The sequence below is a fragment of the Myotis nattereri genome, assembly GCF_964212035.1.
Source record: "Myotis nattereri genome assembly, chromosome: 3".
NCBI lineage: Eukaryota > Metazoa > Chordata > Mammalia > Chiroptera > Vespertilionidae > Myotis > Myotis nattereri.
Genome location: NC_138077.1, coordinates 146,200,793 through 146,227,333, shown reverse-complemented (window position 1 = coordinate 146,227,333; position 26,541 = coordinate 146,200,793). Strand labels below are relative to the sequence as shown.

Genomic DNA, 26,541 nt, shown 5'->3' with positions numbered 1-26,541 from the left:
TATGGACCTATGAAATATATGTGTTTAATATTCTGTCATGTAAGGTGGTTCAATTCTATAGTCTATTTTGTATTTTTTTCCATATGAAAAGTACCTGACAATGGCACCACTAGTTGTTCATCGGTCCATGTGAGTCCACCCTCTGTCAGTCTGTGAATTTATCATGATGTACATACTAGTACATGGAATGCCCTGCTGCCCTTTCTCTGCTTCCTCACGCACAGGGGTGATACCTCCTTTGGGCACGTGGACTCTGATTTGTGACATCTGTGCACTCCCTTTCTTGGATCATAGCCACCAGTTTCTGTTTAATTTGGTTCCTCTCTAGGGCCTTTAAATTTTTATTCTTTTACATATTTCTTCAGCTGTTAAAATTATTATCAGTATGAGGATTAGTTCAATGGAAGTTACTTTGCTGTGTCTGAACCACAACTCCTGGAATCCGGAGTAGGGAGGCCAGATGGGACCGGAGTTGTGTGAGGAGAGACTGGGGTCTGTGGCTCTGGGAAGGGAGCTGAGGAGACAGCCCCCAGGACCCCTGTGCAGAGTCACTCTCCTGCAGCGCAGACGCTATCCTTCCAGGGTCAATATAGTGATTTCAGTGTAACTTAGTGGTAGAAGAATAAGAGATCTAGTCATAAATTTTGTTCACCGAGCATGGTTCTAGTTAGTGCCTTTATTTTATTCAACATAAGTAAGGAAAATAAAGGCACAGGATATTTTTGTTATGGCAGTCCAAATGGACTGAGACAGTGGGGATTATGAAGTACTTCAAGTAAGTAAAATAAGTGCCTTTATTTTGCTCAAGTAAGGCCAGAGGAACATTATAGCCCATCATTTCTCCCTCATGTTTGCAGAGAAAATATCTCATTAAGGGCTCCACTGGCAATAAATATATACATTAAATTATTTTTATTCGCTCTAAAGAAAAGATTTGCTGGCTAAATGCCTCCTTACCCTTTCTCAAAGTAGCCCAGATGTTCTTATTCTACAAGAGGAAATAAAAATAAAGAGGAAGATATGGTATTGGGAATACCATTGAAACAGCTACATACGGTATGGCTGCCGATTATTATTATTATTTTTTAGGTGTGGAAGTGTTATGTAGAATGAGAAAAGAAATCACAACAGATTACAACTTCTGGAAAGGTAGTATCACAAACAAAGGTTATAAACACAGGAATTCTGACCAATTCTATTTTCGTATGATTCTCAAAGAAAGGGAAAAACTCCATGTTCTGCATTACTGAGAATAATCCTTTTGTTCTGACTAGACACCAGTGAAAACTGAAGCCTCTACTTACTATTGTGCATCCCCTTCACTACCCATGTATTTCCAGCACCCTTTGCTATAAGACATCTTCACATAATGATGTGACCTTGGGTTCTGTCACTTCATGTCACCACATGGGATGAATCAGCGAGTATTCCTAGAAGCCATTTCTACACCAGAACAGGGAGCAACTTACTTAGATGTGGAAGTGATTTTGAACCAATAAATATTCCTTGCTATTCTAAACTACTGTATCCCCAATTTAGTTTCATTGTGGCTAAGTCTCAAAATTGCCTGTAGCCACTCAGTGTCATCACATATGAGGGGACATTTGACTAAGGGGAAAGAAAGTCTTGATCATTTGTGGTCAACATCTCTTAGTTTTGCAAACTTTGCAAAAAACATACTCAAGTAGACACATTTCTAGGGACCTTACTTAGAGATTTGGAATGAGCTTGTACAAATAGGGCCCCTAAAGCTTAAACTTCCTTAGCTTCCTGGAATTTTGAAGAAGAAATGAATGGGAGAAAGGTAAGTAGATGGGGAAAGCTTAAGGAAAGGGAAAGAAAAACACCAATGATTGTTTTCAGATAATTTCCATGTAGGTCTCACCCAAGAAGAGGAGATGAATAAGTGATATTTCATAATCCCTTCTGTCTCAGTCCATTTGGGCTGCCATAACTAAAATATTATAGACTAGGTGATCTAAATAACTTTTATTTCTCACAGTTCTGGAGGCTGGGTAGTTCAATGCTCTGGTAGAATTGGTGTCTGGTGAGAACATGCTTCCTGGTGCATAGATGAGTGGCTACCTTCTTGCCGTGTCCTCACCTAGTAAACCAGGGAGAGAGCTCTCTGGAGTGTCTTTTATAAGGTTACTAACCCCATTCATGAGGGCTTCACTCTTATAACCTAATCACCTCCTAAAGGCTCCACCTCCAAATACCATCACATGGGGAGTTAGATTTCCATTTTTGAACTTGGGGAGGACACAAATATTTCCATGGTAATAGGGCACAAATGTAATTCAAATACAGTAATTTTTAAGATGTACTGGAAAATAGTAATGTAAATAAGAGATTTTCGCTTAAAGGTAGCTGCCAAGGGATATTCTTTATTGAAACAATGGTACATTACTCAAACATCTGCTTAACTGTAAAACTGTAATTAGAAAATGAGCTATATAAAATATCAGGGTCATTTATTTATTTTTCACTTTTCCAACAAGTATTCAGTATTAGTTAACCCATGATTCAGGATCCCAGGGTGGGATGTATCCAGGTTCCCTTTCACCTCCCTGGGAGAAGGATGGAGGACAGAGATGAAGTGGGATGCAACCAGTTCAGACCTTCTCAGGAAACTGCCTTTTGCCCACGGTGGTCCCAGGATATGGGGCGGAGGGACTTGTACACATGCTGGTACCATTTGCACATGGAGACTTCACCCCCTCTAGCGGTCATTGCCTTCTCACAGTGGAGGAGGTCCAGGTAGTTTGGCTTACAGTTTCTGGTCTGGTTCTGGTTGAAGTGGCTGTCAAAAGAGTAGCTATTGATTTTGCTCTTGATGTCTTCTGCCATGTTGCTGACTCTTAAAGACGCCCCTGAAACCACTCGCAGCTTAATGTGACCCTAGCAAAGCCCCCTCCATCAGACCAGAAGCGGAATTCCGGGTCATTTATTATACTCTACCGTTTTTAAAAAATATATGTTTTTATTGATTTTAGGGGGAGAGAGGAAGAGAGCGGGAGAGATAGAAGCATGGATGAATGAGAGAGAACATCAACATCCATCACCTGCCCACTGCCTCTGGCACAACCCCTACTGGGGATCAAGCCCACAACCCCGGCATATGCCCTAATCTGGATTCCAACAGGTGACCTGTTGGTGCATGGGCCAATGTTCAACCACTGAACCATATGGGCTGGGCTATTATACACTACCTTTTAACTCAAAATGTTTAACATAATACGTAACACAAAATTATTTTTATTGTAAAACAAATACAGATCAAACCAATCTGTAGCTAACAGTTAATACGTAAGTATATAATATATATTAAAGACATATAATATTTTTCTTCTAATTTTTTAAAATTCTCGCGCGAGGATATTTTTCTATTGATTTTTAGAGAGATTGGAAGACAGCGGGAAAGAGAGAGAAATATCAATGTGTGAGAAACACATTGATTGGTTGCCTCCTGCACCAGCCCCGACCAGGGCCCGGCGGGGGAGGAGCCTGCAATCAAGGCTACCCAGACAACCAAGGTACATACCCTTGACCAGAATAAATCCGGGACCCTTTGGTTTGTAGGCGGATGCTCTCTCCACTGAGCCAAACTGACTAGGACAGTGGTCAGCAAACTGCGGCTCGGGAGCCACATGCGGCTCTTTGGCCCCTTGAGTGCAGCTCTTCCACAAAATACTGACTTCTGCACATGGGCCACGAAGTTTCAATCGCACTGTATATGCACGCCCGCAAGTGATATTTTGTGGTATTTTGTGGAAGAGCCACACTCAAGGGGTCAAAGAGCTGCATTTGGCTCGTGAGCCGCAGTTTGCCGACCACGGGACTAGGGCATAAATGTAATATTTTTCAAGATGAACATTCTTGTCACAAACACTTGGATCAAGACCTAACACTTTTCCAGATCCCCAGTCCCCTAAGCATAATTACAACCTTCTCCTTCCTCCCAAAAGCAAACTATTTTCCTGACTTTCATGTTTTCACTTCCTTATGTTTCTTTACATTTTTATCATTTAAATTTGCATGTTTCCTTATATGTAAACAGGGCTCATAGCAGTGCCTACCTAAATGGTGGTTGTGAGGATTAATTGAATTAATACATATAAAGCAGGTAGGGCAATTTTCTCACCTAATAAACACTCAATAAATATTAACCATTATATTATTTCTCACACTCCTCTTTTCTACAGGAATAGGAATCAATTATCCAGTTACATTTTAATTACGGTGTCTGAATAATTGAGAAGGGCATTATTTGGAGAAATGGCCACTTCTTGGCCAATCTTATGGTACAAGGTCCGTGTATTTTCCAAGCAATTTTAGTATTTTACTCATTACCTTGTATAGAGCTTCTGAATGAAACAGAACGAATGAGCTTTCTTCCTTTGGAGAAAGTATAGTATTAAAATTAAAATTAAAAAAAAAAATTCTATTTCAGCTATAGTCTTCAGGCCAAAATATTCAAAATTCTCTAACTCCTCAATCCTCCCACTTCCCTACTCAAAGGCTCTGTCCCTACAACTTTACCTCCTCTCTTCACAGTCATTTTGTGGCTTTATAAGCAGAGCGCTGTAATATAACCCAACATTTCTCAGCTCAAGTCCAACAGCAATTATATGCGCTGCTCTAGATGCTCTACACACCCTCTGCAGGGGACTCAGGAGTGCTCTGACCCCTGCTGATTTTATGTTCTCCCCTGCACCCCAGAACCCCCAATTTTTCTTGCCCGAAGCCATTTAAGTAAGGGAGTGCCACTGGCCGCTGGAAGGGTCTTGTGAACCTTGTGTGTGTGTGTGTGTGTGTCTGTGTGTGTGTTGGGGTGTGTGTGTGTCGCGGGTGGGGGGATGCTCTGACATCCCACATAGTGTAGGAAGGCTGCAAGCGTTGATTAGAACTTAGCTCTCAATAAAACATCTATGAAAATGAATGACTATCAACAACCCGAAAGCAAAGAAGAGGAACGGGGATGAGGAACGCCGGGGCCTGGTCAGTCCCGAGGGAACCGCTTGCCCCTGGAGCAAAGCGGGGCCGGGTACCGGCCGGGAGAGGTAAACACAGCTACTACGCCTGCGCACAGCCTCCCCGGTCACGTGCCGACGCGGCCCCGCCTCCGGGGTTGTCCCGAACTGCAGTTCGGCGGCCGGCAGGGACCGTCTACAAACTGCCAGGAGGCGTCCACCTGTTCCCCGAGGGGGCGGATTCCGGTCGGAGCCGAGCGTTCGGTCGGAGCCGCCCCTTTCCTCCGGAGGTGGGGCGGGAGGCTGCGCCCTGAGCCCGCAGGCGCCGCCAGCCTCCGCGGGACATGGCCCGCCGCGGGGAGGGCGGCGCGGCCCCGACGGCACCGGTGGGGCCCCCTGCAGCGTGCACTCCGGGGCTGCCGAGGAAGGGGCCGTGCGAGCGGCGCCGGCTGAAGGCGCTGGTGTCGGAGCAGCTCAGCCAGGATCTGCTCAGGTAGGAGGAGGCGGGAACTCGGGCCGCCCCAGTGCTCCGCGCGCCCCCCGCCGCCCCCGCCGCCGTGGCTCTTCTCCGGCTCCGTCCCCACCTCGTTCCCCGCGCCTCGGGCGGCTGCGGGGTGTTCAGCAATCTCCTCCCTACGGAGCCGTCCGCCCTCCCGCAGAAACCAGTCGCGAGCTGCTCGGAGACCACGTACCAGATTCCAAAAGAAAACCAAAATCAGCATCATCGTTCTGGGCAGCACCAGTTGATGCCAAAATACTCTGACACGGTTAGGTCTTGAAAGGCGTCTCGCTAAGGTCGGGGTGCCTCCAGGGTTCGCGGTCCTGAAACGTACACGTTTTGCTAAGCTTAAGCAGCGTTAAGAAAAATGATAAAATTAGGCAGAAAATAAAGAATATTTAGAATGAGGAAACATAGGACAAATTACTGGAGCCTTGGAGGTCACTTTCTTCCAAGCTCTGTTTAAACAATTTGGCACAAGTGCTGACATAGAAATACTTCCCTATTGCAACGTGGCGCCCCCTCTCCTCCTAGAACCCTCTACAGCTCCCAGCAACTGCCCGCTCCCTGCAGACCCAAGCAGATGGAGGGTTGTTGTGACGCTTAACCCAGACTATGGTAAATCCAGCTAAAGTCACCTCAGTTTCTAAGGAAAATGAAGCTTAGAAGTATTCCCGAGCTAATTTCCATTTCCACCAAAACATTGATTCTTGAACTTCAGTGTGCATCGAAATCACCTGGAGGCCTTGTTAAAATTTAGATTTACTGGGTCCCAGTCCATAGGTCTGATTCATTTGGTCCAGGTTGGGCCTGAAGTTTTTGCATTTCTAACAAGGCCTCAGGTGATGCTGATAGTGCTGGCCCCGGCCACACTTTGAGAACTACTGAACTAGAGTAAACACAGTTACTACTAATAACTAACAGTTGGGCACCTTTCTGCATTCTTTTAAAAAAGCACTTTCACTCACACTTAAAAGGCTTCAGCAGCTATAAAATGAACTTTATAAGGTTAAGAACATTTCCTTTTAATTTGGGCCTATCTACCAGAGGTGCTCCTTTGTCTCCACCAGTGGTGGATGGATGGAAAAGATGGAAAAAACAAGACTGAAGTTGTTCTGTTTCTAGGGTGAGTCTCTAAGGATAAGATGCTCTTCTTCAGTGACTTTATTCTTCTGGCTGTACTGTGAGCAGAAGGTGTCATGAATTTAAGGAAGATAACATATTTAGTTTATATAAAGAAAATTAGATTAAAAGTACAGCAGGTGAACAATTTATCTTCATTCTAGCAGCAGTTAAGAACAGGACCCTGTGCTCCCAAGTTCTTATCCTATATAATAAAAGGGTAATATGCAAATTGACCCTAAGGGCAGAACAACCAGTTGCTATGACATGCACTGACCACCAGGAGGTGGACGCTCAATGCAGGAGCTGCTCCCTGGTAGTCAGTGTGCTCCCACAGGGGGAGCTCCGCTCAGGCACAATCCGGGCTCAGGGCTGCAAGTGAAGCGCCAGTGGCGGGAGCCTCTCCCGCCTCCTCCGCAGCGCTAAGGATATCCCACTGATTATTAGAGTGACTTGCCCAAGGTGACATGACTAGTCGCACATCCCCTGAGGGCTCCCAGGCTGCCAGAGGGAATGTCTGACTGCCAGCTTAGGCCCGATCCCCCGGGGAGCGGGCCTAAGCCAGCAGGTGGACATCCCCTGAGGGGTCCTGGACTGCGAGAGGGCACAGGACGGGATGAGGGACCCCCTGAGTGTACCAGGCTTCTAGTTGAAAATAAAGAAAAATAGGTGCAGGCCCTAGCTGGTTTGGCTCTGTGGATAGAGTGTAGGCCTGCAGACTGAAGGGTACTAGGTTCAATTCCAGTCGAGGGCACGTACCTCTACATTGATGTATCTCTTTCTCTGTCACTCCCCCTCCCACTCTCTCTAAAAAAGTAAAAATTAAAAAATAGGTGCAGCATCTTTTTAATTACAAAAAAACTTCACATGCTCACCCATCCTACTTAAATGCTATTATTCTTTTAGCACAGCAATATCATTGATTTATTTTATAAATATTAATGAAGTAGCTAGCACCTACCTGGCTTTGTAGGAGCAAGCTCCTTTAGAATCAAAGGTTAATAAGACATGGCTTTGGTGTTTGTGTTTTCACTCTAGTGAGAGAATAACCAAACAAAAGTGATGTTGGGACCCAAGTGAGTTGTGGAAGGCTTTATAAGGTAACATCTGAATGATCTCTGGGGTTGATTAAAATTGATTAGGTAGAGCTTAGTAAGGGAGAAATCAGAGGGTATTTAAACAAGGGGAATGGAGATTTGAGAGAGCTTGATATAGTCTGGGAAAGCAAGTTGTATTAGATTCTTCTAAACAGCAGGGAACAGAAATACCTCTGGGTTACCTGAGGCATTAGGATATATGGAGAAGTAAGGAAAAACAGGAAACGGTTTCAACATAAAAAAGCCATATCTGAGATCTGATGTAGAATTGGAAAGTTGCTGGGGATATAACAGCAACTGTGAAATGGACCATTATTCAGGACAATGGTAGTAAAAATACGTAATACTTCTTGCCATCCTACTATTAGCTAGACCAGCCGTGGGCAAACTACGGCCCGCGGGCCGGATCCGGCCCGTTCGGCTGTTCTATCTGGCCCACGGAGCCGAAAGAGTGGAGGGTCCTCTTGCTCTCCCCTCCGCTCCTTCACCAGCAGCAGTGTTAACATGGCAACGTCAGGAAACACGGCCGCAGCTCCTTCTTCTGAGTCCCGTTTAAGAACCCATTGTGGCCCTCGAGTCAAAAAGTTTGCCCACCCCTGAGCTAGACCCTGGGCTGACATGTAATGGTTTATTTACTCCTCTGTAAGGTAAATCTTGTTATTATTCCCATTTAACATACAAGGAAACTGTGGGTTAGAGGACAAGCAGTGGAGTTGGAAGAAGAATGTTGGCAGTCTGGCTCTGGAGATATTAGAGTGACTTGCCCAAGGTGACATGACTAGAATTTGAATCCGGTCTGCCTTCTCTAGTTATATACTAGTAAACTGATCTTCCAGTAACTTTGTTCCTTCATCTTTGCTTCTCGCACACATTTCTTTTTCTTACTCCACTTTGGGTCAGCTTTGCAACACTTAGAGTGTGATCAGTTGGTCCCTGTTTACTACAGAATGTTTCTGCCAGAATTTACTTACTTAACTACCATATTGGCTGATGGCTAACCTTGTCTCAGTCTGCTGCCCATTCAGATGTATCAGGGTAATGTGGTACTAAGGAGGGCCATCCTATATAATAAAAGCCTAATATGCTAAGTGTCCAACTGATCAACCAGTCGCTATGATGCGCACTGACTACCAGGGGGCAGATGCTCCAACTGGTAGGTTAGCTTGCTGCTGGTGTCCAGCTGTTTGGGACTGGATGAGATGGGCCAGACACACCCTGGAGCCCTCCCATGGTCCCTTCCAGGCCCCGATTGTGCACCAGTGGGGTCCCTCGGCCTGGCCTGTGCCCTCTCGCAATCCAGGACCCCCTTGGGGGATGTTGGAGAGCCAGTTTTGGCCTGATCCCTGCAGGCCAGGCTGAGGTACCTCACCAGTGCACAAATTTGTGCACCAGGCCTCTAGTATATAAATAATAAACGAATTTGGTAGCTCTGTTTGAGAGGAGGTTGTGGGTTTGGCAGGCAATCAGAGTGACAGTAGATGAGGGTAAATAGATAAAGTGATACTAAATCATAGAGGTCTTTTTTCAGTAAAAAGTTTGGAATGTATCTGGAGGCAGTGAAAAGCCATTGGGAGCTTTTTTTTCTTTTACATCCAGTATTATTTTATACTAGAGGCCCGGTACACAAAATTCATGCACTTGGGGAGGGCCCTCAGCCTTGCCTGCACCCTCTCACAGTCTGGGAGCCCTCGGGGGATATCCAACTGACAGCTTAGGCCCACTCCCCATGGACATCCTTAGTGCTGCCGCAGAGGTGGGAGAGGCTCCTGCCACCGTTGCTGCGCTTGCCTGCCGCGAGCCCAGCTTCTGTGGGAGCACACTGACCACCAGGGGGCAGCTCCTTCATTGAACCTCTGCCCCCTGGTGGTCCGTGCGCATCATAGCAACTGGTCATTCCACAGTTTGGTTGATTTGCATATTAGCCTTTTACTATATAGGATTAGTTTCAGGTGTACCCATTGTTTTTTTGTTTGTTTTTTTAAATAAAGGATCAACATATTTAGGTTTTTAATTGAGGAAAGAGAAATTGAAACAAGGAAACCAGCCAGGAGATTTTGTAATAGTTGGAGATACATAATGGTGGGGTAAATAGAAAAGGTGAAAGGGATTCATATGGTAACTGATGAGCTTGGTGACCAATTACATGTGGAGGAACAGGGAGAGGAAAACATAGAAGGTGGTGCCACATCTTAGGACATTTGAAAGGGAGGAACATGTGAATGTTCAGAAGCCATATCAAAGAGACCATTGGGAATATATCTGGAGTATAGTAGGGAAGTTGGAAGAGCAGATATAGATTAAAGGTTGGTGGCCAAACCAAATAATAGAGAGATCCTACCTTATTCCCTTCACCTTCTATGTCCAGTCACCAACTATTGCCAGTTTTATTACTTAAATATATTTTAATTCTATCCTTATTCTCTGTCACCATTCATTTTCTCCTGGCATAATTCCTTTACATCATTCATCTGTGCTATATAGTAGTCTTCATTCTCATGTTCCCCTAATTCCTCTTCTACACAGCTAACAGATGATATTTTGAAAAATAAATTTATTCATGTTTCAAACCATTTGGTGATTCCCCTTCAACTGTAAGATAGAATTTAGTTCTTTGCCTCTTTGTTTAAAAATATACTTTTATTGATTTCAGAGAGGAAGGGAGAGGGAGGTAGAAACATCAATAATGAGAGAGAATCATTGATCAACTGCTTCCTGCAGGCCCCACACTGGGGAGCAAGCTCACAACCCAGGCATGTGCCCTGACCGTTAATCGAACCATGATTTCCTGGCTCATAGGTTGACGCTCAACCACTGAGTCAGGCTTTTTGCCTCTTATTCATCTTTATCCTTACAGCTTCATCTTCCACTTATCATCTCAATACTCTGCTGACCAGTTTGTAGCTCCACACGCATATATCAGGAATTCCTTTCTACCTTGCTTTGTTTCTCTGACCAACTCTTATTCAGTCTTTAAAATCCCAGTTTGGTTGTCATGTCCTCTATGAGGTCTTCTCTTATGTCTGCCTCTGAACAAAATTTACTTATTTGTGCTGTTGAATATATCATGCTCTTCAATTTTCAGGCATGCGCTCCCTGTTATTATTCCATATACTCTTTGAGGGCAGATATTATGTTTGAGGCATCTTTATGTCCCCAGTGCTTAGTACATAGTACTTGTTCAATAAATTTTTAGTGATAATTAGGTTTAATCAGCAGTCTAAAATGCTTTAGATAGGTTAATATAGTAGTTCTTGATAGAGAAATGATGTGGAAAGAAGCTGGGCCTTGACATCATTGAGCCTTTGCTCTACCTGTCCTTCTTTTAGATCTTACTATTATATGAGCCATTAAACCTCTCTTAAGAGGTCTGATACAGATATTGTTACTTGTAACTGATACAAGTGGTTTTATAAAATAAAAAGCACTATATTTTCACATTAACAATTTTTTTTTAACACATTAACTTTTTTAAATTTTTCAAATACTCATGAGCATTTATTATGATCAAAACAGATTCTCTAGTGAAGGTTATATGGCTACCAACTGCAGTGCTTCCTTATTCACTTGGCAAGAAGTGGGGGATGGAAAGAAGGTGGGTGGGAAGAATGAACAAATTATTTGTACAACTTGAATTTGTATTAATTTTTGAGAAATCAATACATTTTTGCATAAATTTAAAAATCAACTATGAAAATAAATTATTGATGAAAATGTTGACTAAAATGCATCTGTTTGCTCGTCATTCCCAAGGTTCTAAAAGCTTTGCTCTGAAGCATTTGTCTTGTTTAGGATAAAATACAACAGAATTTAACAGCAGATATTGAGCTCTTAGTATATACTGAAGATACACAGTTTTTGCCTTTGGGGAGTTCATTGTCTAATAGGGAGAAAAACACATAAAAATGATGATGCAATGACAGAAGTACTGTAATAGAGGTATGTACTGAGTGCGATGGGAACAGAAAAAGAGCCATTAACTTGGTCTTAGGGGAGTGTGTTAATGGCAACATTCTAAGCTTTCACTGTAATGGATATCTTTATCCATTACTTGGACTCCTATAGAGAACTGGTGTGATTGCCAATTATACACTGCAAATACAAGTCCTCTGAGAATACATATCTTGTTAATGATAATGTTATAGTAATATGAAGTAAAATATATACTTACCATAGAGACAAAGATTATATTATCACAGTTTCTATAATGATGCTGATTTCTGTTCTTCCATCACCTTACTACACACATTAATCAGTGGGCTGTGTCTGTCCATTAATAAAAGAATTTGAATGGATTTAAAATCATTTTACTAATAGATTAGAGCATGGTTAGTTGTGTTTGTTATGGGGGAGGTGGTGGAAAAGGGCTTAAATGTCACATTCTTGAAGCCAGGTCTGCATTTTAGACTTGGTATTTAACAGTGGTCAGAACAAGGTGTACCAGTTTCCAATCTGTTATCTGTTGTTATAGCTGCTTTGCTGGTGGTGCTGACTATTTACTTTTCTGACTTCAATTTTAGTAAGATTAAAAAAAATTGATTCTGCACAATGTCAACTATATTATTACTTTGTTTTTCTCAAAATAAATCTAAAATAGAAAATCAACATAAATAGCAGGAGATAAATTTTACTATTTTTTAAAATATATTTTATTGATTTTTTACAGAGAGGAAGGGAGAGGGATAGAGAGTTAGAAACATCTATCAGCTGCCTCCTACACACCTTCCACTGGGGATGTGCCCGCAACCAAGGTACATGCCCTTGACCGGAATCAAACCTGGGACCCTTCAGTCCGCAGGTTGAAGCTCTATCCACTGAGCCAAACCAGTCAGGGCTAAATTTTACTATTATTAAAAGGAATAAAAAAATACTTTCTGAAAAAGTAGTCTTACTCTTTTAATGAAATTACTTTGGTTTTCACGTGTAACTTTTAGAAAATTAGATTCATAGCCAATATTAAATAGTGTTCCTTGAAATGAACTAAAAACAAACTCATTTTTATATTAACATATTTATTTTATGTTACCTCTGTATTTATTTTGTTTTTGTTATTTTTAAAACTTTATAAAAATGGGTATATTATATATTTGTGTCACTAATTAAACCATTGTTTCTTTCTATTCCTGACAGGCTCCTAAGGGAAGAAATCCATACAGATGTTACTTTCTCTATTGGTTGTACTTTGTTCAAAGCACACAGAGCAGTCCTTTTTGCAAGGGTTCCTGACTTCTATTTTCATAGTATTGGACAGACATCAAATAATTTAACAAGTCATGAGCCTATTGCTGTGGAGAACTTTGAAGCTTCAGAATTTAGAACATTTTTACAGTAAGTGCTTTCTTTATTTTTTTTCTCTTATATTTAAGTCTAATATGTAATCATTTTTTAAAACATGTATGTTATTTCATATATTTTTATAAAGTTCTAAGAAAAATCCATTCATTTACATTCCAAGTTAACTTAGTATTAGTAGAGGCCAAGTATTAGTATTAGAGTATTAGGAGACTTAGTATTGGTAGAGGCTACATACTAACTTGAGTTTGATCCTGAGAGAAGAAATGAGTAGTGAGCTATCTGTTAATTTGAATGAATTACTCTATGCCAGAATTTCTCAACAGTAGCACTGTTGACATTTTGAGTTAGATAATTCTTTGTTGTAAGGGCTGTGCAGTGCATTTTGGGATATTTAGCAGCATCCCTAGCCTGTAGCCACTAGATACCAGTAGCACTTTCCCTCCACATCCTTCCCAGAGCTCCTCCCTCACAAGTTGTGACAACCAAAATGTCTCCAGAACTTGCCAAAAGTCCTCTGGGGTAATTTTGCCCTCTGTTGAAAACCATTGCTATACTGATTTCTATATTATTGATATGTAAAGCTTTAAGTAAATTATGTGTGTTTATAAAAATATGAGATCATAAATTTTATTCTCTTGACTTTTATGTGGTCAACATTTTTGAAAATAGAACTTTCATTGAACTTGTGTTTGGTGAACTTAGAGAATTGTCATTATTAAATAATGGGATAAAGTACTTTATATTAATCCCCATTTCTAATTGAATAGAATTCAGTTTTAATGCTTTGCTGTTATCTGTGCAAATGTATAATTATTTGACACTAATTTTTGCTAAATGTGTCTGGGGGAAAGTACTTTCTAATGTATTTACTCAAAATTATATCTCTTTTTAAAGAACCTATTTAAATGACTTTAGAGAGGTCTTAAATACCTTAGTACATTGATTTTCAACCTTTTCTATCTCATGGCACACATAAACTAATTACTACAATACTATAGCACACAGATTTTTAAAAATATTTTTTACCAATCTGACAAAAATCAGTATAATTTTGATTTATTCACATACCTATTGTTATGTTGGCTGTTGTCTTTTTTTTTTAAAATATATTTTATTGATTTTTTACAGAGAGGAAGGGAGAGGGATAGAGAGTCAGAAACATCGATGAGAGAGAAACATCGACCAGCTGCCTCCTGCACACTCCCCTACCGGGTATGTGCCCGCAACCCAGGTACATGCCCTTGACCGGAATCGAACCTGGGACCTCTCAGTTCACAGGGCGATGCTCTATCCACTGAGCCAAGCCGGTTAGGGCACCTACGTTTTTTATGTTTATAAATCTTGAGTTGTTTATTTGTATTTCATTTCAGTAATTTAAACACTGCCATCCCATAATTTCTTCCCTTTCTCTAATATATGGAAGTTAGTGTCATTCTAATAATATTTTAGTGGTTTTCTGTCCTACCATCCCTCACATGCACTTACTTAGCAGATATTTATTGTGCCCTATTTTGGGCAAAGCCGTGTGTGAAGCGCTAGGTATGTACTGGCTAGTGGTATTTTATTTCAGTGATTGATAAAAGTGTGAAGAAGGGGAAAAATTTCTCTTTCCCTCCTCTGGTTCTTTTGGCTGGCCAGATAATCAAATCAACAGGAGGAAGATTGTCAAGAGTAAATAAATTTAATCTCATGCAGATGGGAACGCCACATATCTGAGATGAGCAGAGAGAAAAAAGGGGATTGAGGTATAAGACATTCTGAGCTAGGGATGAGATATTGCCTCTTGGGGGCCTCAAAGTGTCATTACTGGATAATAAGAAGAGCAGATGTTTAAATTGAAGTTTGCACTACCATACAGGTGGGTCAAAAGGTTATTGCTGATAATCTCTTATTATGGGCAAGGCTCCTAATTCAAGTTCTTCTAGGTAGTTAAAGGGAGGGGCAGAAGTTTCTCTTGAGCCTGAAGTTAAAATTGCCTTTAGTTCAAAATAATCTGCATATAACTGAGGCACATCTTGGGGTGGCTTGTTCTGAATACCCACATAAGTAAATGTGGAACTAAATTTTGGAGCCAATATTGGCAATTATGTCATTATATAGTACCACAGATTTGTTAATTACCAGATTTTTAAAAAATATTTATGTATTATTTATTTTTGAGGATTTAATTTTCATGAATTGGACAGCATCCTATCTAGCAACTAGAAGGGCACTTCAAAAACATCTTTATTGAGATAAAATTCACATATCATAAATATAATTCACCCATTTAAAGTGTATAATTCAATAGTCATAGTATTTCTACAGTTGTGCAACCATGATCATAATTTAATTTTAGAGCATTATCAATATCCTAATAAGAAACCCCACACCCATAATCTGTCATTCCATTCCCTCAACACCCTGCCCTAGGCAGCATTAATCTACTGTCTGTGTCTATTGATTTGCCTGTTCTGAACTTTTCACATAAATGGAATTAGACAATCTGTAGTCTTTTGTGACTGACATTTTACTAAGCATGATGTTTTCAAGGTTCATCCATGTTGCTCTATGTATCAGCACTTCATTTTTTTATTGCTAAATGATGTTTCATCATATGGCTATACCTCATTTTTTTTTTATTTCATCAGTTGATGGACATTTATGTTGTTTCCACTTTTGAGCTATGTGACTCATGGTGCTAGGAACATTCATATGCAAATTTTTGTGGAAACCTGTGTTTTCATTTCTCTTGGATATGTACCTAGGATTGGAATTGCTGAGTTTATATAATAACTAGTGGCCCAGTGCATGAAATTTGTGCACATTAAAAGGGAATTAATTAGAGAAAGTATTTTAATATTGTGGGTATCTGACTCCCTCCTCCCTCCTGTCAGAGTCCGGGCCAGCGCCCGTGGGGATGCAGCGCCAAGTCCCCTCCGGTGCCCATGGGGACCCAGTGTCAAGTCCCGCCGGCACTGCGAGACCTAGAGTTAAGTCCTCATCCACCCGTGCATGCCTTGTCCTGCACGCAGCCCCGCCCACCCATGCACGCCTCGAAATTGCGCGAGACCCAAACTCGCCGGCGCACACAGCCTCCTGGTGATCAGTCGTTACTGCGTGAGGCTGTCACAACCACAGGCTTTTTAAATATAGGATTCTATGTTTAATTTTTTGAACTGGCAGACTCTTTTTCTAACAAGGCTACCATTTTACATTCCTACCAGCAGTGTATCAGGGTTTTAGTTTCTCCACATCCTTATAACACTAATTATTACCTTCTGTCTTTTTTTTTTATTATAGCCATCCTAGTGAATATGAAGTGGTATCTTGTTGTGGTTTTTATTTGTAGTGGAGTGAATGTTGGAGTTTCTCAAGGTTGTTCTAAGAATATATCTAGTATGGGTAACTATGGATAGTGCAGATTTTTGAAGAAACTGAATTTGTGAGGTATCTTAACTATATGTTTGAGATGTCAGTTTTAGGGAAGACATGCACTTCTGCTGTTTACATAGTGACTTGGACATATCCATAGAAAACTTGACTTTTGGCAAGTATAATTGGTGGCCTTCTTTAATCTATACTGGAGGCCCGGTGCACGAAATTTGTGCAGGGGAGGGGGTTGTCCCTCAACCTGGCCTGCATCCTCTTCAATCTGGGACCCCTGGGGGATGTCCAACTGCTGGTTTAGGACCGCAGGAATCGGGCCTAAATCGGCAGTCGGACATCCCTCTCATAATCTGGGACTGCTGGCTTGTAACCACTCACCTGCCTGCCTGATTGCCCCTAACCACTTCTGCCTGCCAACCTGATCGCTCCCAACTGCCTACCCTTGACAGCCATCTTGTGGCAGCGTGAGGGCATCGCGCGAGGGTGCAAGGACAACCTAGGCTTTTATTAGTATAGATAAGAGTCCAACTTCATTCTTTTCTGTGTGATATCTAGTTTTCCAGGACCATTTTTGAAGAGACTGTTCTTTCCCCATAGGATTGCCTGTACATCCTTGTTGAAAATCCATTGCCCATTGCTATAAACTGAATTGTTTTACCCCAAAATTTATATTTAGAAGTCATAACTTCCAATATGATGATATTCAGGGACTATATTTTGTGCCTTTGGGAGGTAATTAGATTTAAATGAGGACATGAGGGTGGGACCCTCATGATGGGAATGGTGCCCTTGTGAGAAGATATACCAGAGAGTCTGCCTGTCTCTGCTGTGTGAGGACACAGTGAGAAGGTGACTAACTACAAACTATGAAGAGAGTTCTCACCAGAACCCGACCATGGTGGCACCCTGATCTTGGACCTCCAGCTTTCAGAATTGTGAGAAATAAATTTCTGTTGGTTAAGCCACTAGTCTATGATACTTTGTTATGGCAGTCTAAGCTGACACATACACGTTAGGGTTTATTTCTTGTTGCAGGGTCTCTCCGTTCTGTTTCATTGGTCTGTATGTCTGTCCTAAATGCCAGTGCCAGTTATCAGTTTGATTTTTTTGTTTTTATGTCCTGGATCCTAGGTGTTTTTTAGATGCTAGGCTTTTGGCTGTTTGCTGACATACTTCTTGCCTATAATCAAAATCATGTTGATTTTAGTGTAGAAAATTACTTTCGAGTGATTAAATTTTAAGTATATTTGTGTGATTTGGCTTATTTTTCTTCATTTTATGCTCCAGCCATTGCTTGAATGGCCTATTTCTTTATTTCAGAGTTTCTTATATGAAGCTTCTACAAGCATAAATGGAAAATTGCCTAACCTTAGCTTCCCCCCATGTGTAAGAACAGAGACATATAATTTAAACAGAGACTAAGAGAAATTTAGAAAATCATTGTTATCTTCCAGTATAGATCATAGGCTCATCATTGAGTTTCAACTATCAATTTTAAATGTATATATTTTTTTCTCTAGTAGGTGATATAGTGGCATTGTTGTAAGAGCAGGCTTTGTAGTCAAGCCAGGTCCACCACTTGTAACTATGAATTTGAACTGATCAATTATCATTAGTTTCCTCACCTGAAAAAAATGATTATCACAATACCCACTTCAGAGTGTTGTTGTGAGGGTTAAATGAGATGCTCATAAAGCACTTAGCACAGTGACCTGCCATATGGTAAGCACTAAATACATTTTAGTAAGTGTTATTCATAGTAGTTGGTCCCATGAAATTACACATTTCTTTAGGTATTGAGTGTATGTTTATAAGAAGATGCTTGGTATAGACCAAATTTATTAGAGAAAAGGAGAAATTCCATCAATGTTATCCTCTATTTGTTATCATTAAAAATGATGGAATTGAGGTCTGTGGAGTTCCCAACCTGTTTGTGGTTTGGGTTGCTATCTACCTTTTAAGGCAAAGTAGAAGGTTTGTCTTCTGGGAAGACCAAGTCCTCTTTTCCTCTGAAAAAAACCTCCTCCGTAGTTGACTTTGGGATCTTACAGGAATGAGAGGGCAGGGATTGAGGCTTCCTGAGTCTGGCTTTCAGTTAAGATAGACAGTGGTTATAACCAGAAAGTCCAGAGTAGGGTGTAGGTACCTCAAGAACTCGTCAGTTAACCCAACCTGTGCTTCATGACAGTAATAGAAGTGAATTCCTCAATAATGGAATAATAATACAGTTAAAAAATAAATAAGTAAAGCTGATAGAAAAAAGATAGAGTGAGAGACAGCATGGTAGAGTGGAGGAAGCACTGGACTTGACAACAAGACAGAGATCTATCTGCCTTCTGGCTGTGCATTATCTTATGATTTCTGTTAGCTTGGTGTGTGTTTTTTCATATTTAGACCAGGAGTTTGAAATAAATGGCTTTGTACTTCACAGTCCTCTCTTTTAAGCACTAAGTCACATTCTGTTTTGTATTAGTTTAGTCATGTGTGTCTGTTATATAAGCTCCTTGAGATTAGATCATCTCATTGATGTGAACACCCCAGGGGTGCCTCATGTATTCTCTTACATATAGAAAGTGTTTGTTATGTGCCCTCTCCCATTTTTTAGCACTTTGCATTGAAACGTCTCTACATTAACATAAAGCATAAGTAGAAGGTTATAATGTGAAATATGAGGTTAAATTATTTTGTTTAGTAAAAATCCTGATAAAAAGATTTTTGAGTTTTTACTTTGTGAAATTTACTTCTTATAAGTGTCTTCAATGCACATTCTTTCTCTTTAATAACCAATAAAATTTTTTAAATATTCTGTTATGTTGCTACTTAATATAGAGTACTTTGGTGTATACTTGAGTTAGAGTTGGAAATACCATTTTTGAAAAGTTGTTTTTTATACAGTGACTTCAAATATGGATCAAATGATTGTTAGTGGAAAGTAGTGTTTGCTTTATGATCTCATGATTAAAATTTAACTCAGGGTTATAAAAATCTTTGATTTCCCAACAAGACTTCCCATCTTATAGTTGTGAGAGTGTGTGTATGTTTGTATGAGTGCATGTGTGTGTGTAAAGGAAAGAAAAGAGGGAAGATCTTTGAATTTTCAGTTTAACATCAATAACTGGGAAATGCTAGGATAAAGTGTCAATAAGGTAAACATATAGAACAACACAAAACCAAGGATTCCATTTCCCCTGCAGCTTTCTCGGTGGTGGCTGTTTTCTCTCCTACGTCCTTTATACTGATGAGTAGGGCTGGAAGTGGGTGGGATAGGTATACTCTTGCATTAATTATGCTTAGCTATATTTTCTGTGTTCTTGGTGCTTTGGCATTTGGGGCTCTACTGACCCTGATGAGGTAGGGCCCCACGGTTAGCTAATTCCTGTAAGCATGCCTTCGATAAGTAAACCAACCAGTCCAGAGTTCCTTCTGGCACCCATGTCCTTTATCTGGTTCTTACACTCCAGAAAGCAATACTCCTCTGCTCTGATCTTTCCAGGGCTAGATACCAGACAACTAAAGACCACCTTTGTAGCCCAGAGTCCCCAGCCCTCTGCCACCAGGGCCGGGGATCGAACCTATAACCAAGGTATGTGCCCTTGACCAGGAATCAAACACGAGACCCTTCGGTCCACGGGCTGATGTTCTAACCACTGAGAAACCGGCCAGGGCATAGATGGTGTTTTTAATACCATGGCCTCTTAGTTCCTTAATTCCCGTTTTCTGGTAATCTTGTTTTTCATTATACCTTGACCACTCAATACCAAGTGAAATAATGTTATGTCATTATCAGTAACTGCAACTCTCCACAATCAGATTCCAAGCGTCTCACTCTCTTAACTTCTGCCTCCTGTCTTTCTAGTTCACTCCTTTAAAACTCCAATTCTAATAATTCATTAACTCCACCAGGACCTGCAGTTATTCTTACAAAATTTGATTGTTTCTTATCTGCTGATGTTTTCATTTCCATCCTTACTCTGCTTACATTCCTTTCTGTCATTATGTCACTTCCTTTATATACAGCCTCTATTCCCTCCTTCCCTCTGAATTTGTCTTATTTGCATGTCAAAACTCCAAACCTTAAGTGCAGCCCTTTGATTACTCTATTCCTGCATCTGTACAGTCAAATAAGACAGGAGAAAAACACATGCTGGTCAGTCTCACTATATATATATATATATACACACACACACACACACACACACACATACATACACACATACATACATACACACACACACACACATATACATACACATACTAGAGGCCTGGTGCATGAAATTTCGTGCACTGGGGCGAGGGGTCCCTCAGCCCAGCTTGTGCCCTCTCACAGTCCAAGACCTCCTGCCACCACCACTGCACTCACCAGCCGTGAGCCCAGCTTCTGGCTGAGCAGCGCTCCCCCTGTGGGAGCACACTGACCACCGGGGGTTAGCTCCTACATTGAGCATCTGCCCCCTGGTAGTCAGTGCACATCATAGCAACTGGTCGTTCTGCCATTCAGCCAATTTGCATATTACAGTTTTATTATATAGGATATATATCTATAATAATAAAAGCATAATATGCTAATTAGACCAGATGTCCTTCCAGACGACCTTCTGGACAAAGCCGGGTTTGCAAGGGAAGCCCGAGTCCCAGGTGCTGGAGGGAAGCCCAGGTTCCAGGTGCCGGAGGGAAGCCTGGGTCCCGGGTGCCAAAGCAAAGTCAGTGCCAGCTGTCAGGGGAAGGAAGGCCTACTCTTGCTCAAATTTCGTGCATCAGGCCTCTAATCCTATCTAATAAAAGACAAAAAGGGTAATTAACCGTACCTCCGCTACACTTCCCATCGGCTAATAAAGGCAATATGCAAATTAACTGCCAACAGAGATGGCGGTTAATTTGCATACATAGGCACAATGATGGGAGGCGAAAGGGGAAGGACGGAAGAAGCCGCCTGCCACTGACAGTGATCAGAAACCCAGGCGGCAGGCAAGAGCTGGGTGGCAGGGCAAAGGCAGAGAACTATGCAGCTGGGAGAGGGGCATGGGGCCGCTGGGAGCAGGGCGGGAACTTCCTGGGGTGGGTGTCAGGCAGCCGGGAGCAGGGCCGGAACTTCTGCCCCGTAGCTGCTTGCTCATTCACTTACTGGCTCATTCATTCACTCATTCACTCACTCATTATTCACTCACTCACTCAGCAAACCCTCTCAGGTCCCTGGCACCAGGCCAGACACTGAAGGTGAAGCAGGATAAGACAGAGCTATGTCCTCAAGATGTTAGTAATTCAGTAGGGCGAAGCAGGCACATGAATGAGGCAGTTGTACGCACAGATGCACTGTACTGGATTTGGTGAGGGCTGTAACTAACGCTGACTTTGTTCTCTTGATAAAATGGGGCCTCGGGAGCCAGGCAGCCCCAAGCCTGTAGGCCTGTGCCTAGGCCAGGAGTGGCCGGGGTCTCAGAACATGACAGAGGGTGCAGGTCGGGCTGAGGGGTCTGGCCCCACCCCTCACCCCCCCACCCCTGAGTGCACAAATTTTTGTGCACCAGGCTACTAGTATATATATAAAATAAGACAGGGGAAAAACACATGCTAGTCAGTCTCACTTTATATATATATATAATTGATTTCAGAGAGGAAGGGCGATATAAACATCAATGATGAGAGAGAATCATTGATCAGCTGCCTACTACACACCCCCATTAGGGGTCAAGCCTGCAACCTGGGCATATGCCCTGACTGGGACCCTTCATTCTATAGGCTGATGCTCTATCCACTGAGCCAAACCAGCTAGGGCTGGTCTCACTTTAAATGAAGCTGGAGAGTATTATGCTAAATGAAATAAGCCAGTCAGAGAAAGACAAGTATCACATGATCTCACTCATATGTGGAATCTAATGAACAAAATAAACTGATGAACAAAACAGATCCAGAGACATAGAAGTATGGAACAGAGTAATGATAGAAGGGGAAGGAGGCCGGGGTGGGGGGGTGCTTGCTTGGGGAGATCAACCAAAGAACTTGTATGCACATATGCATAACTATGGACACAGATAATAGTATGGTGAAGGCCTGGGGTTGGGGATGGGGGCAGGCTAGAAGGGGTCAATGGGGGGGGGGGGCGGGGGGGGAGGGACATATCTAATACTTTCAACAATAAAGATTTTTTTAAAAAATCATGACCATGAAGCCTCAAGTAGGCATTTAGTGCTGTTGGTCATATTACATGCAATCATATAATATTTCCCTAGTTTCATTTGCTCTCCCATTGTCCTTGATATTTCACACCTCCTCTTTCTTGAACTTTCAACTGCTCTTCCCTTATATTCATTCTGACTTTATAATCTTTCTTTCTATTTCACTGAAAAAATCAAGGCAATTGGAAGAGAACTTGCACAGATTTCTCCCACATCTATGCGCACCTGCATCATATGCTTTGTCATTTCTTGTGCTACTATTGATGAACTGTCAGTACTTTACAATCAATTCCTCCTCTTGTCCTCTAGATCTCATTCTATTCTTTTTCACCTACTCAGAGACATTGCTCCAGCAATTTTCACTTTTGAAAAAACAAGTTCACTTCTCTTGGATCTTATCATCTATAATAATAAAAGCGTAATATGCAAATTGACTGAACAGCTGAACAGTGGAACGACCATCCAGACGTCCTTCCGGATGACCTTCTGGATGAAGCCTGGGCTGCGAGGGCCGAGGCAGCCAAGGCTACGAAAGCCTACTCTTGCACGAATTTCACACATAGGGCCTCTAGTTAGCATATAAACATGGTGTCCCCCTTCACCTAAAAGAACAACAAAACCCTCTGCTTAACCCTATTTCTCCTCCAGCTAATACTCTACCAGCTAATACCCTAATGCTCTGCTCCTTTGCACATCAAATTTCAAGTTATCTATCACACTCCCCAATTCCATTCTCCTTTTTAAAAATAGAGATATTCACATATTATAAAATTCACTCTTTTAAAGTAAATCAGTGGTTTTAGAATACAGTTGACCCTTGATCAATGCAGGTTGGAACTGCACAGGTCCTTTCAAATGCTGATGCTGATTTAAATCTGGGCTATTCAAGGATCTGCTGTATTCACAATGTTGTGCAACCATCACCACTGCCTAATTCCAGAATATTGTCATCATCCTAAAAAGAAATCCTATACCCATTAGCAGTTACTTTCTACTCTTTCCTCCCCTCTAGTTCCTGGCAACCAATAATCTACTTTCTATCTTTAAGGTTTTGCTTATTGTGGACATTCCAAATAAGTGGCATCATATAGTATGCAACCTTTTATGTCTGGCTTTTTAAACTTGGGATGATATTTTCAAGGTTCATCCATGTTGTGGTGTTCATCAGTACTTCATTCCTTTTTGTGGTTGAATATTTCATTGTATAATGGATCAAGGGTCACCAAGACCATCCTCAGGTTTGATGGTTTTGTGAGGACTCACAGGACTCAGCATATAGTCATACTCCAGGCTATGATTTATTATGAAGAAACAGAAAAGGCACATGGGGTAAAGTCTACAGGAAACCAGGTGCAAGTTTCCAAGGATCCTTTCTCCTAGCAACGAGTTGTGACAACATTTCTGAAATGTTGTCAACTAGGGGAGCTCATTAAAGGCCAACATCCAGAGTTTTTATTAGGGATTGATTACATGTGCATCCTTTACCTAATGTGATACCCATATTCTAGACTCCTAGAAAGAAAGGAGGTGTTGCCGAAACCAGTTTGGCTCAGTGGATAGAGCATCGGCCTGCGGACTGGAAGGTCCTGGGTTCGATTCCGGCCAAGGGCATGTGCCTGGGTTGCGGGCACATCCCCAGTGGGGGGTGTGCAGGAGGCGGCTGATTGATGTTTCTCTCTCATCGATGTTTCTAGCTCTCTATCTCTCTCCCTTCCTCTCTGTGAGAGAAATCAATAAAATATATTAAAAAAAAAAAAAGAAAGAAAGGAGGTGTTTAGCATAAACCAATTGTTCAGGCATAATGGGCCACCGTTGTAATTTACAAAATCCTAGCAACACTCCTGAAATCATGTTTTCAGATACCAGCCAAGGGCTAACCTTGTAAGTCTTACAGAAGATAATAGTCATTTGTAGTTTTTTGAGGAAACTCCATACTGTCTTCCATAGTGGCTGCACCAGTCTGCATTCCCACCAGCAGTGCACAAGTGTTCCTTTTTCTCCACATCCTCTCCAGCACTTGTCGTTTGTTGATTTGTTGATGATAGCCAGTCTGACAGGTGTGAGATGGTACCTCATTGTTGTTTTGATTTGCATCTCTCGGATGATTAGTGACTTTGAGCATGTTTTCATATGTCTCTTGGCTTTCTGAATGTCCTCTTTTGAAAGGTGTCTATTTAGATCCTTTGCCCATTTTTTGATTGGATTGTTTATCTTCCTTTTGTTAAGTTGTATGAGTTCCCTATAAATTTTGGAGATTAGGCCCTTATCAGATATGACATTGGCAAATATGTTTTCCCATGCAGTGGGTTTTCTTGTTGTTTTGTTGATGGTTTCTTTTGCTGTGCAGAAGCTTTTTATTTTGATGTAGTCCCATTTGTTTATTTTCTCTTTAGTTTCCAATGCCCTAGGAGCTGTATCGGTGAAGAAATTGCTTCGGCACATGTCTGAGATTTTGTTGCCTTTGGACTTTTCTAGTATTTGTATGGTTTCCCGTCGTATATTTAAGTCCTTTATCCATTTTGAGTTTATTTTTGTGTATGGTGTAAGTTGGTGGTCTGGTTTCATTTTCTTGCATGTATCTGTCCAATTTTCCCAACACCATTTATTGAAGAGACTATCTTGACTCCATTGTATGTTCTTGCCTCCTTTGTCAAATATTAATTGAGCGTATTGGTTGGGGCTGATTTCTGGGCTCTCTATTCTATTCCATTGATCTATATGCCTGTTCTTGTGCCAGTACCAGGCAGTTTTGAGAACAGTGGCTTTGTAATACAGCTTGATATCTGGTATTGAGATCCCACCTACTTTGTTCTTTCTCAGGATCGCTGCAGCTATTCGGGATCGTTTTTTATTCCAGATGAATTTTTGGAGAGTTCGTTCTATATCTCTGAAGTATGCCGTTGGTATTTTAATGGGAAGTGCGTTGAATTTATAGATTGCTTTGGGCAGTATGGACATTTTAATGATGTTGATTCTACCAGTCCAAGAACATGGTATGTTCTTCCATCTCTTAATGTCTTCCTCTATCTCTTTTTTCAACGTCCTGTAGTTTTCTGAGAAGAGGTCTTTTACCTCTTTAGTTAAGTTTATTCCTAGGTAGCTTAATTTTTTTGGTGCGATGGTAAATGGGATTGCTTTTTTAGTCTCTCTTTCTGCACATTCACTATTGGTGTATAGAAATGCCATAGATTTCTTGGCGTTAATTTTGTATCCTGCTACATTGCCAAATTCTTTTATTAAGTCTAATAGTTTATTGCTGGAGTCTTTAGGGTTTTTTAAGTATAATATCATGTTATCTGCAAATAAGGACAGTTTTACTTCTTCTTTTCCAATTTGGATGCCTTTTATTTCTTCTTCTTGTCTAATTGCAATGGCTAATACTTCCAGTACTATGTCGAACAGGAGTGGTGAGAGTGGGCATCCCTGTCTCGTTCCTGTTTTTAGGGGAAATGGTGTTAGTTTTTTGTCCATTGAGTATGATGTTTTCTGTGGGTTTGTCATATATGGCTTTTATTATGTTGAGGTATGATCCTTCAACTCCCACCTTGCTGAGAGTTTTTATCAAAAATGGGTGTTGAATTTTGTCAAATGCTTTTTCTGCATCAATTGATATGACTATGTGGTTTTTTTTCTTTCAATTTGTTTATGTGATGTATCATGTTTATTGATTTGCGAATATTGTACCATCCTTGCATCCCTGGGATAAATCCTTCTTGGTCGTGGTGTATGATCTTTCTGATGTACTGCTGGATCCGATTTGCTAAGATTTTGTTGAGGATTTTGGCATCTATGTTCATGAGGGATATTGGCCTGTAATTCTCTTTCATTGTGTTGTCTTTACCTTGTTTTGGTATTAGGGTGATGCTGGCTTCATAGAATGAGCTAGGAATATATCCCAGGAAACCAGAAACACCAATCAGAAAGGATATATGTACCCCTATGTTCATAGCAGCACAATTCACCATAGCTAAGATCTGGAAACAGCCTAAGTGCCCATCAGTAGATGAATGGATTAG

The 26,541-nt window shown here is 41.3% G+C and overlaps 1 protein-coding gene across 2 annotated transcripts in view; it reads left to right on the top strand.

Moving 5' to 3' along the window:
• LOC308516702 (epoxide hydrolase 4) overlaps nt 1-26,541 on the top strand; it is a 140,362-nt gene that overhangs the window by 40,735 nt on the left and 73,086 nt on the right. The window contains exons 1-2 of one of the 2 annotated variants that reach the window (XM_081087763.1): nt 5,294-5,466; nt 12,819-13,016. In XM_081087763.1, the coding sequence (XP_080943889.1) occupies nt 5,318-5,466; nt 12,819-13,016 (347 nt within the window). In that variant the 5' untranslated portion in view covers nt 5,294-5,317. Of the gene's footprint in view, nt 1-5,293; nt 5,467-12,818; nt 13,017-26,541 lie in introns of those variants that run through there. The other variant, XM_081087762.1, reaches the window with a different exon arrangement.